This window comes from Zootoca vivipara, chromosome 13 (assembly GCF_965207765.1).
Source record: "Zootoca vivipara chromosome 13, rZooViv2.hap1.1, whole genome shotgun sequence".
NCBI classification, from domain to species: domain Eukaryota; kingdom Metazoa; phylum Chordata; class Lepidosauria; order Squamata; family Lacertidae; genus Zootoca; species Zootoca vivipara.
In genome coordinates, this window is record NC_142596.1 from 31,277,643 (window position 1) to 31,294,064 (window position 16,422).

Below are 16,422 nucleotides of genomic sequence, written 5' to 3' on the forward strand. Positions count from 1 at the left end.
CTAAACAGGGCTGCCTTCAGATGTCCTCTAAAAGTCTGGTAGTTATTTTTCTTTTTGACATCTGGTGGGAGGGCGTTCCACAGGGCGGGTGCCACTACCGAGAAGGCCCTCTGCCTGGTTCCCTGTAACTTGGCTTCTCGCAGCGAGGGAACCGCCAGAAGGCCCTCGGCTCTGGACCCCAGTGTCCGGGCAGAACGATGGAGGTGGAGACACAAGATGTGTGTATAATGCAGGCATCCCCAAACTGCGGCCCTCCAGATGTTTTGGCCTACAACTCCCATGTTCCCTAGCTAACAGGACCAGTGGTTGGGGAAGATGTTAATTGTAGTCCAAAACATCTGGAGGGCCAAAGTTTGGGGGTGCCTGGTATACTGCAATCCTGAGGGCTGGAAACTTAAAACCAACCAACCAACCAAATAGAATACTATTGTTGCAGCCATACAGCATTCCCAGACCCTGGCAAAATAGGACATTGTCCCTGCAGCAATAAATAACTATTATTATTTATATCAAATGCTAGTCCTTCTCAGAGTAGATGCATTGAAATGAATGAGCATTACTAACTTAGTTTCTTTAATTTCAATGAGTGTACTCTGAGTAGCGCTTCGTTGGGCTGGCCGCCGTCTCCCAGCCTAACCTACCTCACAGGTTTGTTAGGATAAACACAGGTGGCAAAGGCCCTTGTGCATACATAGGTGTCTGTGTGTTCCCATCAGATGCAACCAACGTATTGCTTCAGTCCAAGAAGGACTCACCGCACCGCAAGGGCTCCGTCTTCCCCTCTGCCTCTCCGGTTTGCATCTCTTGCACTCTGGCCTTCAGGCCTTGTTCTTTGGAGCTGAAAAGGAACCCCAGGGCAGCATCGTCGAAGCAGGCAATGCTCGGCACGATGGTCAGCCAGTTAAGGAAGCTCAAGTTCCCGCTCACGATGAGGAGCACCTAAGGGCAAAAAAGAGGTGATGGCCAGCTTGTGGTCAGGAGGAGACTTGTGCTTGCTTCTCAATGCATTGCAGTGCCTGGCTGGTTACAGGTGCTAAGCAAACAGTAAGAGGGGCCTCAGGAGCTGCCTTACACCCAACTAAGTCCTTGGCCTATCTAACTTAGTGTTGTCTACACTGACCGGCAGAGGCTCTCCAGTGTTTCAGAAGTGGGACTTTCCCAGCACTACCTGGAGATGCCACTGAAGCTTGAACCTGGGACCCTCTGCATGCCAAATAGTTGCTAAACCACTGAGCCACAGCCCTTTCCCAAATACCATATTTTTCAGTGTATAAGATGATGCTTTTTTGCTTTTAAAAAAGGCAAAAATTGGGTGCCGTCTTATACACAGATAGTGAATGCAGAGAGGGGGCGTGCGATTAATGGCAGCAGCAAGCAGGAGATTGGCAGCGGCCATTGGGTGGGTGATTGGCGGCTGCGGCAAGTGGCCTGGTGGGCTGTTGGGGGCAGTGAGTGGGGAGAAAATTGGAGGCTGCAGCGAGGTGTGCGATCAGCAATGGCGGGCAAGCGATTGGTGGAAGTGACCTCCCCCCCCCCAAAATGCTAAACAACTTTTGGGTTAGAAAACTAGGGGGTCGTCTTATACACAGGGGCGTCTTATACATGGAAAAATATGGTCGATAATAAAATAAAATATATTTAAGTATTTATTTATTAGAATGCTGTATTTACGTACAGCTGCAAAGCTAAGCAGGGTCCAGTATGGTTTCACACTGGATGGGAGAAGCGTGTGTTGAGATTCCTGCATTGCAGGGGGTTTGAGTAGATGACCCTCAAGAGTCCCTTCTGGTTCTGCAATACTATTATTCCGCTTTACAAAAATGGAATAAAATGCCTGGGTGGTGTACAGAATGCATTAATAGCAACCAGAGATTCAAACCCAAAGTCACGAGAATCCACATTAGAAAACAGGTGGTTTGTCATCGCCATCATTATTGCATCACTTAAAAGAGAGTGAGGGGAAGGATGCTGCACGCTGTTAGTTTGGGTATTTGGCCACTATTCCCCCCCCCCCCAAAAATCCTGCATATGAAGCAGTCCACTTCATTAACATTTCTCACTTCTTCTGCTCAATTGCATTCCTGCACCGCCACCCCACTTTCCAATATTGAGGCAATTTGAAGAAAATAATTCCCCGAGTTGCCCCTCTGACACAGGATCACCTTACTACTTTATACGTAGTAACTGGGTGGTCTGTTCTGTTTTCCTTTCCTTTCCTTCTTCTTTTTTGCTTTATTGCTTGGGAGATTGAAAAAGAAGAATCTTATTTCTAACAGCTGTAGTGTGTGTGTGTGTGTGTGTGTGTGTGTGTGTGTGTGTGTGTGTGTGATCAAATAAATAAATAACCACAGGATTCAAAATCTGGCCTCTGACATGAGGGTGGAATTATGAACCTGTCAAGCACACGGTTCTTCAGCCTGGGGCAAGCAGGTCTTTCGAGGGGTAACGGAGAATTAAGAAAAACGCAAGCGGAATCTCTCTGGAACAGGCTGTAGGTGTTAAATCGGGGACAGAGAAGGTGTTGCCCCCCACTTCTTTTCTGACTTCCATTCCGACCAACCCTGGCCAGCATGCCTAATGGTCAGGGGGTGACGGAAACTGTTGTCCAGCAACAACCTCTGGCCGTTCAGAAGCTCTCCAGTCCTGGCCCAGAAGCACTGTCTTTTCCTCACACCAAGGCATCATTTGCAAGCCTGGTGGGCTTTCTGATGCTTAGGACTACAACTCCCATCAGCCCCAGCCAGCATGAGCATGTGATGCTGGGGCTGCTGGGAGCTGTAGTCTGAAACATCTGGAGAGCATCAGGTTGGGGAAGGCCGCCTTAAACCAAGAGCTGCTCCCCCCCACATCCCAAGTCTGCTCCTGAATGCTGAAGGTTTTCTTTTATTAAGGCACAGTATTAATCACAGTAATTGGGTAGGAACGGTAAGGTTATAAAACTACAGAATGTCTAATGAGCAAAAGCCTGAAATGAGGAGCTGGGACCTCTTTTTTTTAATCTAATAATGTCAGTTTTATGGATTATGACTGGAGTTTTATGAAGTGCGATATGAAATACTGTGGATTCATGGCTCTCGCTGGATTAATTTGGGTGGGGGGGTGAGAGTGGTTTCCCTCCTTCAGCCCCCCAAACAATTATTCCTTGTGTTTCTCTCCCCTTAGCCCTGGCAAGGGAGCCCAAATGCTAGGAAATGGGGCAGGTACCGTCAGAAATCTTTACAGGTCCGTACATGGTTTGAACCCTAATTGCAGATCATTATAGGCACTTGGTAGGTACCAGCCAGACCCTCATAATCTCTGCCAGACAGTATATCCTTCCAGAAGGAGCTGTAACAACAACTTGCAAACTGTTCCAGCGCACAGACCAGGGCTGGCTATTAGTGTGTGGGCTAAAAGGCACCACAGGGGCAACAGAGTGCCCTGGAAACTATGAGGAAGGGCCATAGCTCAGTGGTAGAGCACCTGCTTTGCATGCAGAAGGTCTCAAGTTCAATCCCCGATGAACCTTTTGCATGCAGAAGGTCTCAGGTTCAATCTCACAGCCAGGTAGGCCTGTGAGAGAGCCACTGCCAGTCAGTGTATTATTATTAGAATCATAGAACTGGACAGTTAGAAGGGACCCTGAGAATCATCTAGTCCAACCCCCTGCAATGCAGGAATATGCAGCTGTCCTATATGGGGACCGAACATGCAACCTTGGCATTATCAGCACCAGGCTGTAACCAACTGAGCTATCCAGGTAGATAGTACTGAGCCAGTGGTATGAGACAGCTTCCTCTGTTCCTATTCAATCAGCTGTTCCTTCATAATCTACTAGAACGCAGGTAGGGTTGTGAAAAGACTCCCTGCCTGAAACCCTGGAGATGCTGCCAAGGCAGAATTGACCCAATGGTCTGACTCTGTATTAAGACAGCTTTCTCTTGAATCAAACCTTCATTCAGATCCACGAGGACTAGAATCTTACATTATATTTATGGGAAGGGCCGCGACTCAGTTGTACAGCACCTGCTTTTGCATGTAGAAAGTCCCAGGCACAACACCCGGCATCTCCAGGTAGGGCTATGGGAAGACCCCTGCTGGAAACCCCCTGAAAGCTGCTGCCAGTCAGTGTGGACACTACTGAGCTACTGTAGATGGACCAATGGCTCAGTGTAAGGCAGCTTCCGATGTCCCTACCTACTCTAACCACACAGCCTAGTTGCCCCATGTGCCATTTACAGATCACATCGTCGAAAATGTAAAACTGCTAAGTTTTTTTTTTGGGGGGGGGAATCATAGAATTGTAGAGTTGGAAGTTACTTGTCATTTTAAAAAATTGATAACGCATTTGGTTGGCATGCATATTTATGGTATGATAAAGTGAAATTGCATAAAGGTTTTAAAAACCATATAATCAGGAAATCATTGTTTAATGTCTGGATGAGATATAAGGATTTGTTGGAAAGGAGAACTCCTAGGTGGATCTCACCTCTTGAGGCAAAGAAACCTAAAAGGACAAATATGGATGAGAATAGGTTGAAGTACAAAGATATCTTGATGGAAGTGGGAAACCACTTTAAGTTAAGACCATACGAACAATTGAAAGATAGGTTGAGTGACTGGTTTCAGTATGTGCAGATAAATGAGGTATTTAAGTTAGACAAAAAATTAGGATTCCAATCAGAAAAATCGAAATTAGAGACGGAGTTATTAGAGACAGATCACAAGAATTTGTCCAGAATGTATAATTTGTTGTTAGAATGGCATTTGAAAGATGAGCAAACAAAATCAGTTATGATTGAATGGGCCAAGGATCTGGGTCATAATGTGATGATGTCGGAGTGGGAAAAATTGTGGAAGAAAGGTATGAAATTTACGGCTTGTACGGTGTTGAAGGAAAATTTGATGAAAATGATGTATAGATGGTATCTGACGCCGGTCAAGCTAGCTAAAATGTACCACAAAAGCGACAATAAATGTTGGAAATGTAAACAGGATGTTGGCTCATTCTACCATATGTGGTGGACATGCCCTAAGATAAAAGGCTTCTGGGAAATGATTTACAATGAATTGAAAAAGATGTTTAAGAACACATTTTCGAAAAAACCGGAAGCCTTTTTGCTTGGAATAATTGGGGAAGAAATCCCCAAGGATGATGTTAATCTGTTTATGTATGCCACCACAGCCGCTAGGATTTTATTAGCAAAATATTGGAAAAAAGAAGAATTGCCTTCGAAGCAGGAATGGCAAATGAAAATGATGGACTATATGGAATTGGCAGAATTGACAGGAAGACTCCGGGACCAGACAAATGACAAAGTTTCAAAGGACTGGAAGAAATTTAAAATGTATATAGGGAATGTATTCGATAATTAGAGTTTGAAAATCCAGGAAAGTAAAGAGGTTAAGGCATTAGGGAAACAATAGAAGATTTAAAGTTTGAAATTAGGGTAAATGATATGAAGATGAATTAACTTAGAAGTTTTAAAGGGATTGCATGATGGGAAAGAAGATGATTTAGAAACTGCTATAGAAGTTTAAAAAAATGGAAAACAGATAGTAGGGAATTGGGGAAGCCTGAAGACAATGAGTATTATAATGGATGAGAAATGATATATTTTTCTGTTATATTTTTGTATTTTGTATTTTGATGTTTTTGATATGTTTTTGTATTTTGTATTTTGTATGTTTGTTGTATGTTTGTTGAAAAAATGTTCAATAAAAAATATTATAATAAAATAAAATAAAATAAAAAATTGAACCAGGAGTGCCTAATTCAGATGACTTGGAGGGTAAAGCTCCCCTGTTGTTGTTGTTGTTGTTGTTCTGCCCTTTTTTACCCCAAGGTCCCAGGCAGGGTCACAACAATGAAAACACAGTATTTAAAAGCAGGTTCATTGTGGAAGGGGGTACTGAGGGTCTCCGTCCCCCCCCCCCCCGGCCGCCGAGTGGGTTGGTTGGTGCACTTTCCAAATCAGGGCCTTCCTCTCAGCAATGCTAGGATCCTGAGGCAACAGCCATGACATCAGGGACTTCATTGCCTCCCAAAAACCCCACCAATATTTGTTCTTCCAGGTCATCTGGGAGGGAAGGCATTAAGGGCAGGTTCCTAGATTGCTCATTAGGAAGGAGACGGTGAGCAAGAGGTAACCCCCCCTCTGCTCGGGGTGACAGAAAGTAGTTCTTGGAAAAACCACAACACGTTGACTTCTCTATTGCACACGGGACAGCAAAGGAGTTTCCAAGGAGTAATTCAAGCCAGTGACAGGCTGTGGAAAGCAGTGGGCAATCCGGGGGCAGCCTCCCAAACTTTTACAAGTGCATACTAGATATATTATCTTACCAGGCGAGGTGAACCCTGTTGATGCCTAGCCAAGTCAGTTCCAGGAATTTATAGGCGTTTAGGTTGGTTTTTTTTTTAAAGAAGAAAAAGAAAAAAGAAAGCAGAAAGGGGAAAAAGAAAAAGGGAGAGGGGAAGAGAGAGAGAGAGAGAAGTCTCCCCTTTAAAAAACAAGAAGTTAAAGGAAATTTATTGCCCTGTCAAAAGCAGGGCTCTTAACCCAAACTCAGCACTTGGGTATCCAGTTTCCATCTTTGGCTGCACTTGCTGACACCCGCCTGCCTCGCTTTTCGCCAACCGCCCGCCAGCCTGGGCCAGAAGAAATGTACACATGGCCTCAGACGGAGCAGCAGCACCAAAGGTGTCAAAATGTAAAGAGAGTCAACCCACAGAAAGCAGGTGGGAAGGCTGCCACGAGGAGAGGATATGGGAGCGTTGCAGGGCTCATGCACAGAAACCCTCACAGCAGAGTTTGGGACTCCAGGAAAGTCCCTTTCCTCCTCGATATAGCGAAGGGAACCCCACGACTGCGTGGGGCCACCAAGTCCTAAATTTCCTGAATGGAATCACATTCCGCTTTTTTGGAATTAACGGTGCTCAAGCGGGCTGATATCAGGTGAAATAAAAAAATTCCTTCAGTAGCACCTTAAAGACCAACTAAGTTTTTATTTTGGTATGAGCTTTCGTGTGCATGCACACTTCTTCAGATGCATGCACACGAAAGCTCATACCAAAATAAAAACTTAGTTGGTCTTTAAGGTGCTACTGAAGGAATTTTTTTATTTTACTTCGACCCAGACCAACACGGCTACCTACCTGTAACCAGAACTATGGATGATATCAGGTGGTGAGATAAGCTGGCGCTATTATCATCCCAGGAAAATCATGATATACTGGTGCAGCCTTTCTCAACCTTGGGTCCCCATATATTGTTGGACTACAACTCCCATCTTTCCTTGCAATCAGTGCCCGTGGTCAGAGATGATGGGAGTTGTAGTCCAACAACGTTTTGGGATCAAAGTTTGAGAAAGGCTGTACTGGTGGGTTAAGCCCACTTTTGATATGTTATTACTTAACTTATTTTTTAACTTAACCATCATCATCATCACCACCACCACACATTTAACAATATTTATATGCCACTCAACCATCAAAAAACCTCTATGTGGTCTATACACAGAAATGTACATTAAAATCACCAGTAAAATCAGATGTTAAAAACAAGTTATTCTTGAAAACCCCTGAAAAAATAAAAACAGGAGTCTTGAAATATGCCTTATAAAACAAAATTACGTGTTAAAATACATGCAATAGAACCACACAATTGTACAGCTGCAAGGGCCCCCAAGGGTCACCTAGAATGCAGGAATGTCAAATTTATGTGTCAAGATAGACTTGCTAAAACTTTTTCCCTTAAAGCAGGTGCTGAAAACTGCATAGCAAAGATGCTGGCCTAATATCAAAGGGCAGGGAGTTCCAAAGTGTAGGTGGTGCCACATAGAAGAGTGGCTTCATTGCATTATATGACGCCTGTAAAACTGCCAGTTCTGAGGATTGAAAGGGATGAGCTGTAAATTTGTAAATTTGCTCCCTAAATCATGCACAAGCAGATCATACAAAAGTAGTAGAATGTAAAATACGCAATCAAAACTGGAACCCAAGAGATTCTTTCGCAGCCGGATCTTAACCCTCTTTACTCAGAAATAAGTAGGACAGTGGTTCTCAAACTTTTTTTCCAGTGGGCCACACTTTCAGAATAAAACCTGCTTTTGCCACAGCAATTTTTAAAGTGATAAGAAATACACTGGAAAACAAAAAGAAACAATTCCTAGCAGTGCTTGATTTATAACATAGAACACAACTACTTTATAATATGATCACAGGGCATCCAGAAAATATGCGGCTACATAAGAACACGACTCATTCTCAAAATATAATACTGATCGTCTTTGAATCTTCCTGCCCCACTTGCCATACTCTCCTGTCACACCAGTGTGGTACACCACACCCTGAAGACTTGCTCTCTGGGGGCAGGAGCAAAGCAGTGCAGACCCACTGCTTGTCTCCTGGAAATGTCGGCCAAGTTACGATCATATCTGGGTCAAAGGTTGGGGAAGCAATTTTACTTGGGTGGAACTAAAGCAAAATCTTGATTAGCTTTTAATCAAACACAGGACAAGAAGATGGGGAAAAAAACCTGGAAGTCTTGGAGGTCATCCCAACCCACAAGTGGTTGTTATCCAAGTCTGTTGGTATTACCAGTTATAGAGCAAAAACCACCATCTGAGCAATTGGGATTCATATTCCAGTCCAGAAACCAGTAATTACCGAGTTGCTGTGGCTCTTGCCCCAGAGCAAGAGCCACAGCAAATCCGCAAATCCAGCCAGAGGAGAGATGTGCGACAGCATTCAAGGGAAGTTTAAAGGACTTCACCTGGGTGAACCAAACGTTGAATGCCCTTGTGGCAACAATGCATTTCTCACTTCTGCCACAGTAAAAGAACAAAAAACAAAAGTCCTTCCTGGGCAAAAGTGAAAAGATGTAGTTATGGCCACTAACTTGGATGACTTTAAATGGGGATCGGACAAATTGATGGAGGATAAAAACTGAAGAAGGGTCCTGTTGGATGAGGCCAATGGCCCATCTTGTCCAACATCCTTTTCTCACAGTGGCCAACCAGATGCCCCAGTGGGAAGCCCACAACATGGACCAGGGCACAAAAGCAACTCTCTTGTTCTGAAGCACACTGTCTCCAGATGTAGAGGCAGAGGATAGCCATTGTGGCTAGTAGCCGTGGATAGCCTTCTCCTCCACGAATTTGTCTAATCCTGTTTCGAAGCCATCCAAGTTGGTGGTCATCAGTGCCTCCTGTTGGCATTCCAGAGTTTAATTCTGTGCTGCGTGATGAAGTGTTTTCTTTTATCTGTCCTGACTCTCCCAACATTCAGATTCATTGGATCTCCACAAGGACTACTGACCCTGATGGCTATGTCCTGCCTCCACTGTTGGAGGCAGCAAGGTTTCTGAATACCAGCTGCTGGAAATACCAGCTGCTAGGAGAGAGTTGCTTCTGCACTCAGGTCCTGCTTGGGGGCTTTTCATCATGGGCATCCTGTTGGCCATTGTAAGAAGAGGATGCTGAGTATTATTGGCCTGATCTAGTAGGCTTTCCTTACATTTTTATAAACAATAAAACGCCAGCAGGTACTGGGGTGCCCAATCCAAGGGCATGCCTTGAACCACAGGCCATCTTTTGACGCATGGTCTCCAAACACCAGTTCCTGGAAACAGCAAGCGAGGAGAGTTACTATTGCGCTCAGCCCCTGCTTGTGGTCTCCTTCTCATTGAAACATCTGGTTAACCACTGTGAGAGCAGAAGGTTGTGTGCACCGTTAGTCCCACTCAGAGTAGATCCACTGGAATAAATAGCCCCATTCATTTCAAAAGGTGTACTATGAGTAGAACTTAGCTGGATGCCACTGAGACTACTGGGCCAGATGAGTCGTTGGCCTGATCCAGATGCCAGAGGTCTTCTTAGGTTCATCTGAGTAATTGAGGGAAACAAATAAGACAATTGTTTCTCAACCCCCTCCTTCCATCTCCACAAGTTATTTAGATCCATGCTTCATTTGTCTCTTAGCGTTGGACAGTCATATCTACATGATAGGAGTCAAGGAAGGATCACCGCTGACTGATTTGATGCACACGTAGAAACAAGGAGCTACTCCTTCGATCTGTTTCTTCCCATGGCTACTTGTTTGACTTGTAATAAATTGATTTTGAGTAACTCCAGGCTCACAGCAACATCTGCAGGGCAATATTTCCCTTGGACTGGCTGGGCAGCATTGCCATGAGCCAAGATTTCAAAATCTGGGGTAACCTGCTTCCCCCCTGTTTGGAACTGTGCTTTTTGGCACATTTCTTCCACTAACACATTACACAAGTCAAGATTTTTAAATTAACCAAGGGGGCTCTTGCAAGGTTGGTTTAAAACGGAAAAGCCAAGCTGAATATATTCCGTTAACGAACTACACACACACACACACACACACACACACACACACACCAACTTCTGAATTAAAGAAAAATTAAGAATATTTATAAATACTTGTATATCCCCTATTCAGCATCTCCTGGTCATAGGGGAACAGTTAAGGGAAGAGGTTATGGCAGAGAGCCTAGCATGCATGCAGGGTTCTATCTCAGCATCTCTATTCAATTTATGAGATCTCTGGTAATCGCAAGGCCAAAAAAACTGCTGTCTGTCAAGGATCTAGGAGCAACACTGCCAAGAGCAGGGACATAGATGGACAAGACATCTCACCTGGCACAAGGCTGTTCCTACAAATATTTTTTATCAAAGTGGGAGCGGGGTGGGTATAGCTCCATGGAAGAGCATATCCTTGGCAAGCAGGTGGTCCCTGCATCAATCCTCGACATCTTGACATATCTGATTAAAGAATCTCAGGTATCAGCTGTTGGGAAAGACTAGCCTCTTAGTAATAATAATAATAATAATTTATTATTTATATCCCACCCATCTGGCTGGGTTTCCCCAGCCACTCTGGGCAGCTTCCAGAAGGATATTAAAACACAATAATCTATTAAACCTTAAAAGCTTCCCTAAACAGAAGCCCCTACAGAATCTCTGCTAGTCAGACCAGATAAGATAAGAGTTCCCCAACCATTCCTGGGCCAAAAGAAGTGTCGTGGGCACCACAAAAAGCCCATTTCACAGATGGGAAAAACGACGATGCTCAGAAACATTACGCGCCCAAAAAAACACACCCAGGGAAAAACATCTACACCACCCTGACAGAAACACATAAGGCCTGACTGAAAACAGCAGGAAAAGCCACCGAAAGCCCAAAAACGTTTTCTTATAAATGGGAGGGGCAGGTGGCCTTGGTGGTGGTGGGATCCGTGGGCAGTGTTATGTCCAAGGGTGCCACATTAGGGACCCCCTGGGCTAGATGGACCAGCAGGACAATTGGAAGGGGTGGGATTTTTGCAGGGAGCACAGTGCATAAGGAGGGGAAACTTAACTCATTAAAAGTCCTCCCCCCCTTCTTTTTTCAATTCTTTTTTTATTGTTTAGGTGTGATTGTGTAAAGAAATTTATGATTTATGATTATAATATGAATTGTGTATGTATGTATTTTTTGGATGTATGTTGTTCCTTTTTTATTTATGTTGTTCTTTTTCTGAGTGAGATAATAAATAAAATGTATATTAAAAAAAAGTCCTAGTAAAAGTTATACACATAAACTGGGCCTGCTATTAATCTCAGACGGGGAGCTTTCACTGGCACCCAACAGCACCTTACTAGCCCTATGTTTACTGTCAACAGGTTGATATCCAACTGGGAAAGGTGGGGCTGCACGCCTTTAATACATGCACTTGACAAGTAACAATCTTCTGCAAGATTGTAAGAATCATCTGCAAGACGCACGACAAGATCCAGGTGCGACAGATCGAGGAGACTCCAAGGCAAACCACCCCCTGCTGGAAGACCTTGGCTCCTTTGTGCTTTTCCTCCGCCGGAGTTATCCTGCTAAGAACACGGGACACACATTGTTTTGTGCGGTTTCCCTACGATTGGGCAGCACAAAATTGTTCTGACAGCTAAAAGGAACCCCGGAGGAGTCTGCAAAACCATCATGTTTACAGACGGGTGCCAGAGGGATGGGAGGCCAGCCCAGTGCGGCCGGCGTTCAAATGGGCCCCTCTGGAGCAAGGCTGTACTGATTTGAGGGCAGGAAACGAGCCAGGAGGCATCTGCGTTCCCGCTGCAATTGAAACAAGCTCCTCGGGACAGCGGGAAGAGAGCCATCGGTTGGACCAAAGCCTCACGTTTCAGTGACATCCAGCTATTGAAGATGCCATAAGAACAGAAGAGCATAAGAGGGGCCCTGCTGGATCAGGCCAATAGCTCATCTCGTCCACTATTCCATTCTCACAGGGATCAACCAGACGCCCCAATGGGAAGCCCACGGGCAGGATTCGAGCGCAAGAGCTCTTGCCTCACCAGCATGACTAGTAGCCATCGGCAGTCTCCTCCTCCTCCATGAGCTTGTCTAATCCTCTTTTACAGTCATCCAAGATGGTGGCCAGCACTACTTCTTGTGGAAATGAATTCCATAGTTTAACTCTGTGCTGCATGAAGGGCGTACTTTTATCTGTCCTGAATCTTCCAATGCTCAGCCTCTTCAAATGTCCACGAGTTCTTGCATTATGAGAGATGGGGGAAAGCTTCTCTCTGTCCACTTTCCCCATGGCATGCACAATTTTGTAAGTATGTATCTATCAGGTCACCTTTTACCTTTTCTCTAAATAAATCGTCCCAAGGGCTGCAACCGTTCCTCACAGGGGAGCTGCTCCACCCACTTGGTGATTTTGGCGCCCTATTCTGAACTTCGTCAAACAAGAATCCTAGATCTCAGGGATGGAAAATCTGTGGCCCTCCAGACCTACGACTCTCACCACCCCTGGCCACTGGGCATGCTGGGGCATCTGGGAGTTGTAGTCCAGTAACACCAAACCTGGAAACCAAGCCTTATGAGGAATGGTTGAAGGAGCTGTGTATGTTTAGCCCAGTAAAGAGCCTGAGAGGTGATATGGTAGCCATCTTCCAACATCTAAAGGGCTGTCACATGGAAGATGGAGCAAACTTGTTTTCTCCTGCTCTGGAGGGTAGAATTTGAACCAATGGCTTCAAGTTACAAGAAAGGAGATTCCCACTAAACATCAGGAAGAATTTCCTGATAGCAAGAACTGTTTGACAGTGGAATGGTCTCCCTTCTTCTTCCTGGACTCTTCTTCCTTGGAGGTCTTTAGGCAGAGACTGGATGGCCATCTGTCACTAGATGCTTTAGCTGAGATTCCGGCATTGCAGGGGGTTGGACTAAATCACCTTTGGGGCCCCTTCCAACTCTAAGGTAAAGGTAAAGGGACCCCTGACCATCAGGTCCAGTCGTGACCGACTCTGGGGTTGCGCGCTCATCTCGCATTATTGGCCGAGGGAGCCGGCGTATAGTTTCCAGGTCATGTGGCCAGCATGACAAAGCTGCTTCTGGCAAACCAGAGCAGCACACGGAAACACCGTTTACCTTCCCGCTGTAGCGGTTCCTATTTATCTACTTGCATTTTGACGTGCTTTCGAACTGCTAGGTTGGCAAGAGCTGGGACCGAGGAACGGGAGCTCACCCCGTCACAGGGATTCGAACCGCCGACCTTCTGATCAGCAAGCCCTAGGCTCAGTGGTTTAACCACAGCGCCACCTGGGTCTTTAATTCTATGAACACTTGGAGGGCCTCAGGATAGCCACCCCTGGTCTACACTGACTGACAGTGGCACAAATGGAGCTTAATTGACAATCACTTCACCCAGAAATTGTAAGAATGACTTTCAGGTGTCATTCAGAGATTTTCGAATGGATTCAGGGACTCTGTTAATCTAACCTAGTGCATAATGAGCACGAAGCCTGCTGTATCTTGTGGCTGGGACACAGTAAGAAATGACGCATCACAAACATTCCTCAGGACCATCCACGACAAGCGTCAAAGAGCCGCTGCCTTTTGCTGATGCTTTCTGTGCCCAAGCCCCCAAAACACTTCCATCCCACTTGCCTCTATTTTTTTTTAAAATGAGAAAATAAGGACACCATTTTCGAGCCATCTGCAAGGGGGACGGCATCTTGTCCTGTTAAACCAGCATGCCCTCAGATCACAGAGACTCCAAACATCCTGTGCGTTTTGGAAAGCACCCAGCTCACATCGTGCGTAAAAGCCTCGTCCTGCAAGGGACACGTCCAACCTCTCTTTTGGTTCCAGGGCCAGATCTGTCATAATTGAGCCCTCCCGGAGTCACAGCCGCAGGGTGCCTCAGCGAGGCAGGGATGGCTCGCACGGGGTGCGGGCTCAGCAGCAAAGTGTGGCCTTGGAATGGGACAGTTGGGGGGGCAGTCCATGTGCAGGGCCCCCATCTCGACATACCAATGCCATCACCAATTTGCTCCGGGGGAACTTTCTGAGATACCACCAACCAGTGTGTGGCTCCTGTCCCGCGACAGAGCTAAAACATTTTCTACTTTTCAGAGTTCCCTTTTCAAGTTCTAGGAAAAAGCCTTTTTAGCTTTGCAGACTTGTTGAAAAGCCTACAGAAATTTCCAGCCTTTTGTCAGCATGCCAAGAGGCTAGCAGACAGCATTTCCAGACTGGCTGTGGAGAAGGGGAAGGACCGTAGCTCAGTGGTTAGAGCATCTGCTTTGCATGCAGAAAGTCCCATGTGCAATTCCCCAATGGCATTTCCAGGTAGGGCTGGGAGAGGCTCCTGCCTGAAACTCTGGAGAGCAGCTGCCAGTCAATGTAGTCTCGGTCTTGAATAAAGCAATGACTTAGACCGTAACATAGGAAGCTGCCACGATGGCTATGCTCTTCCTGCAAGGTCAGAGGCAGCAATACTTCTGAATACCAGTTGCTGGGGAGAAGAGAGTGCCTCTGGACTTGGGTCCTGCTTGCAAGTTTTCCCTAGGCATCTGGCTGGCCACTGTGAGAACAGGATGCTGGACTTGGTGGGCCATTGGCCTGATCATGTTCTTTTGCTCCTGAGCACTGGCCCTGCTGGCTGCTGGAGCCCAACAAGGTGTCGGTGGACGAGACGTTCCCCACCCCTGACTCTCCTGGTTCTGCCAGCAACACTGAAAGCAGGAGCAGATCAGTAAGAGGGGAGGGGAGCACAAGGAGGGGAATGCTAAAGAAGCAATCTGAGGGCAAAACGCTCGGTGGCCCACGGGGGACGGAGTCCAGATGTTGCAAGGTCAGCCAAGGAGGAAGAGGAAGTGTTTTCTGCACAATTCCCCGCAGCATTTTTAATTTACTGCAGCCTTGCGTGGGACACATGTGGGGGAATCACAGGTGGAGCATGAAGGCTGAGGATAAACATGGTGTGAAACACAAAAGTTGGTTCTCTTTGAACGGCAGAGTTCCACTGTCCCACCAAGGCAACCATCCCAAAGAAGCCTTTCTCCCTTATGAAATGCACATTTGGCACAATGATAACTACGGCAGAGTGCTTTGAACACCTCCAAGTGCCATATAAATGCTAGGTGTTGCTACTTTTTCAAGGCACACTTGCTTCTTTAGTTTCTCTTGCAATACGCAAGTTTGGGGAAAAAACAAGAGTTAGTCATTTATTTATGTCGTTCGTTTAACTCCCAGGCTTCACCAACATGATGCCCTACAGATGTTTTGGATTACTCCTAGAGAAATGTTTTTTCTATCTCATAACACTAAAACTCATGGGCAGCCCATGAAACTGAATGTTGGACGATTCGGGACAGACAAAAAAAAGCTTCTCCATGCAGTGCAGAGTTAAACTATGGAACTCGCTCCCACAAGAGGCAAGAATGGTCCACGAACTTGGATGGCATTTTGACTGACATTATTGTTGGAAAGATTTTTGGACTGAAGGGAGAAATAAATCCAAACGCAGCCATTGATGTTAGCAACAAAGCTTCATTAGCCTTCTTACAGAAACATTTAGGTCTCAATAAAGATTTTGACCAGTGGGACTCTCTTTTGGAAGGCAAAAAGCATGATGTCATTCCAGGCACCAACACTGATCTACCTCCAATGCCACCTCAGTCCAAACAATAAAGACAGAATGGAAATTGTGGACCCTTTAACAATTGACAAGGAGCTGCTTGATTGTTGACAGCGCTATCTGGAAATTCAGAGCTTGAACAATACAGTTTTGTAACATGAAGGCAACTGTGCAGCAAATTATAATTGGTTTACAGTTACAACAGCAGTATATGAAGGTGCCACCGCTCTGCTAATTTACTTTCTAGAGCCAAGAAATCTACCAAGTAAACATCAGTTAGTAATGTGCAAGAAAAGAGAGGACTGGAAGAATTCACAGAGAAAAAGGCTCTCAATGGCTACTAACCACAATAGCTATGCTCTGCCTCCCCAAGTGGAGGCAGCAATGCTTCTTAATACCAGTTGCCAGAAACCACAGGAGGGAAGAGAGTCCTCTTTTGCTGGGGTCCTGCTTGCTGGTTTCCCACAGGCATCTGACTGGCTTCTTTGAGAGAAGGATA

The 16,422-nt window shown here is 45.6% G+C and overlaps 1 protein-coding gene across 2 annotated transcripts in view; it reads right to left on the reverse strand.

Moving 5' to 3' along the window:
* Window positions 1-16,422, reverse strand: part of LMF1 (lipase maturation factor 1) — a 161,505-nt gene that overhangs the window by 19,834 nt on the left and 125,249 nt on the right. For both annotated transcript variants that reach the window (XM_088657377.1, XM_088657378.1), the window contains one exon: window positions 756-939. In XM_088657377.1, the coding sequence (XP_088513503.1) occupies window positions 756-939 (184 nt within the window). The remainder of the gene's footprint in view (window positions 1-755; window positions 940-16,422) is intronic.